General features: G+C 35.8%; 1 protein-coding gene across 1 annotated transcript in view; it reads right to left on the bottom strand.

The window, feature by feature from the left end:
* The window catches only part of LOC104716839 (myosin-15-like), a 14,942-nt gene extending 13,616 nt beyond the window's left edge, over nt 1–1,326 (bottom strand). Inside the window, exons 1-4 of the mRNA XM_010434296.2 lie at nt 1,173–1,326; nt 931–989; nt 174–330; nt 6–27 (exon numbers count right to left, since the gene is read on the bottom strand). Coding sequence (XP_010432598.2) covers nt 6–27; nt 174–330; nt 931–989; nt 1,173–1,325 — 391 coding nt within the window. The 5' untranslated portion in view covers nt 1,326. The remainder of the gene's footprint in view (nt 1–5; nt 28–173; nt 331–930; nt 990–1,172) is intronic.

Here is a 1,347-nt window from a genome sequence, read left to right as displayed (position 1 = left end):
ATTGCTTAGTTTATATTTCTCAGCGTCCTAAACAAAGTAAGAACATTAACGAATTAGTAATCAGCATATGTAAATTGACCAAATCAGTGGCGGCGATCAGATAATAAGAACCGAAACCAATATCTTATGAGATGTAAACACNGAGATGTATACAGAGCAGGAAGAAGAATTACATTCCCTGAAGCGCACAACTGATAAAAGCAATGATAATTCCTCTCGGGGTCTGCTATCCGGACTACACGTGATCTCTCCAGAAGATAGGTTCTGATTGCAGCACCAGATATTCTACCACTTGCATCAAACTGGATTTCGACAAACTTTCCAAAACGGCTAAACAAACAAAAAATCAGTAGACTGGTCAGTAGATCGTATAATTTAATTGGAAAAAGCTAGGCCACACAAAAAATTATTGCAGTAACAGAACATCTAGATTCCATAATGCATTAAAAATTTGCAAAATGAGATTCTAGAATCATAAACTCTAATTACTTCTTCACATACGAAATGAGAACAAAAAGAAGGGTAATTCCTCCCATTAGCAGTAAATTTGTTACCAAACTTCAAGTACAGGGACTATTTTAATAGACCAAACAGACCTCATACTGCATTTCACACTGATACAAGGGGTCTTAAAGTCTTAATGAAAAAGGTTGTCAATAGACCATATTATCTAAAGTAGAACCACCAGAGTTCAAAACTTTCCTAAGGAGATACCGACATCATAAACCGCCATTACCACTGGTTTCAAACAGCTCTAGATAACTCATTATAAACATAAAGGCATCCAAAAAACTCGTATGTGTACTAATCAGTTATAACGATACTGTAATAAAAAAAATTGTTGAGAAATGACATAAGAGCACTTAAAGAAACACCTCCTAGTTTTCATTGAAAAAAATAAACAGAGGAAAACAAAATTCCGTAACCCACCTGGAATTATCATTCCTAACTGTTTTCGCATTGCCAAATGCTTCCAAGAGAGGATTTGACTGCAGAACAAGAATACTAAAATTAGAATAGATCACCCAAAAGTAAAGAAAGTCAACCAGAAACAACCCTAAAAATTTATCTGCAAACAAATACCAGGGGAGGAGAGTCAAAGGCATCTTTCCAATTTTGTTTTTTCTCATTGACCAAGATAAAAGATACAAATTATCTAAGCAAAATCTTACTTCAAGGACTTGCTGCTCAACACTTCTATCATCTTCAGCAGCACGTCCCCCAACAAATGTAAGATACTGCATGATTAGTTTTGTTGTCTCAGTTTTTCCAGCTCCACTCTCACCGCTGACGAGTATCGACTGACTTCGACTGTCTTCAATCATCGCTCTGGGTTAAAAAGTATAA

The sequence above is a fragment of the Camelina sativa genome, chromosome 10, assembly GCF_000633955.1.
Source record: "Camelina sativa cultivar DH55 chromosome 10, Cs, whole genome shotgun sequence".
In the NCBI taxonomy this organism is placed as follows: Eukaryota; Viridiplantae; Streptophyta; class Magnoliopsida; order Brassicales; family Brassicaceae; genus Camelina; species Camelina sativa.
The sequence above is the reverse complement of the archived record's forward strand: the minus strand, read 5'-3'. Positions and strand labels throughout refer to the sequence as shown.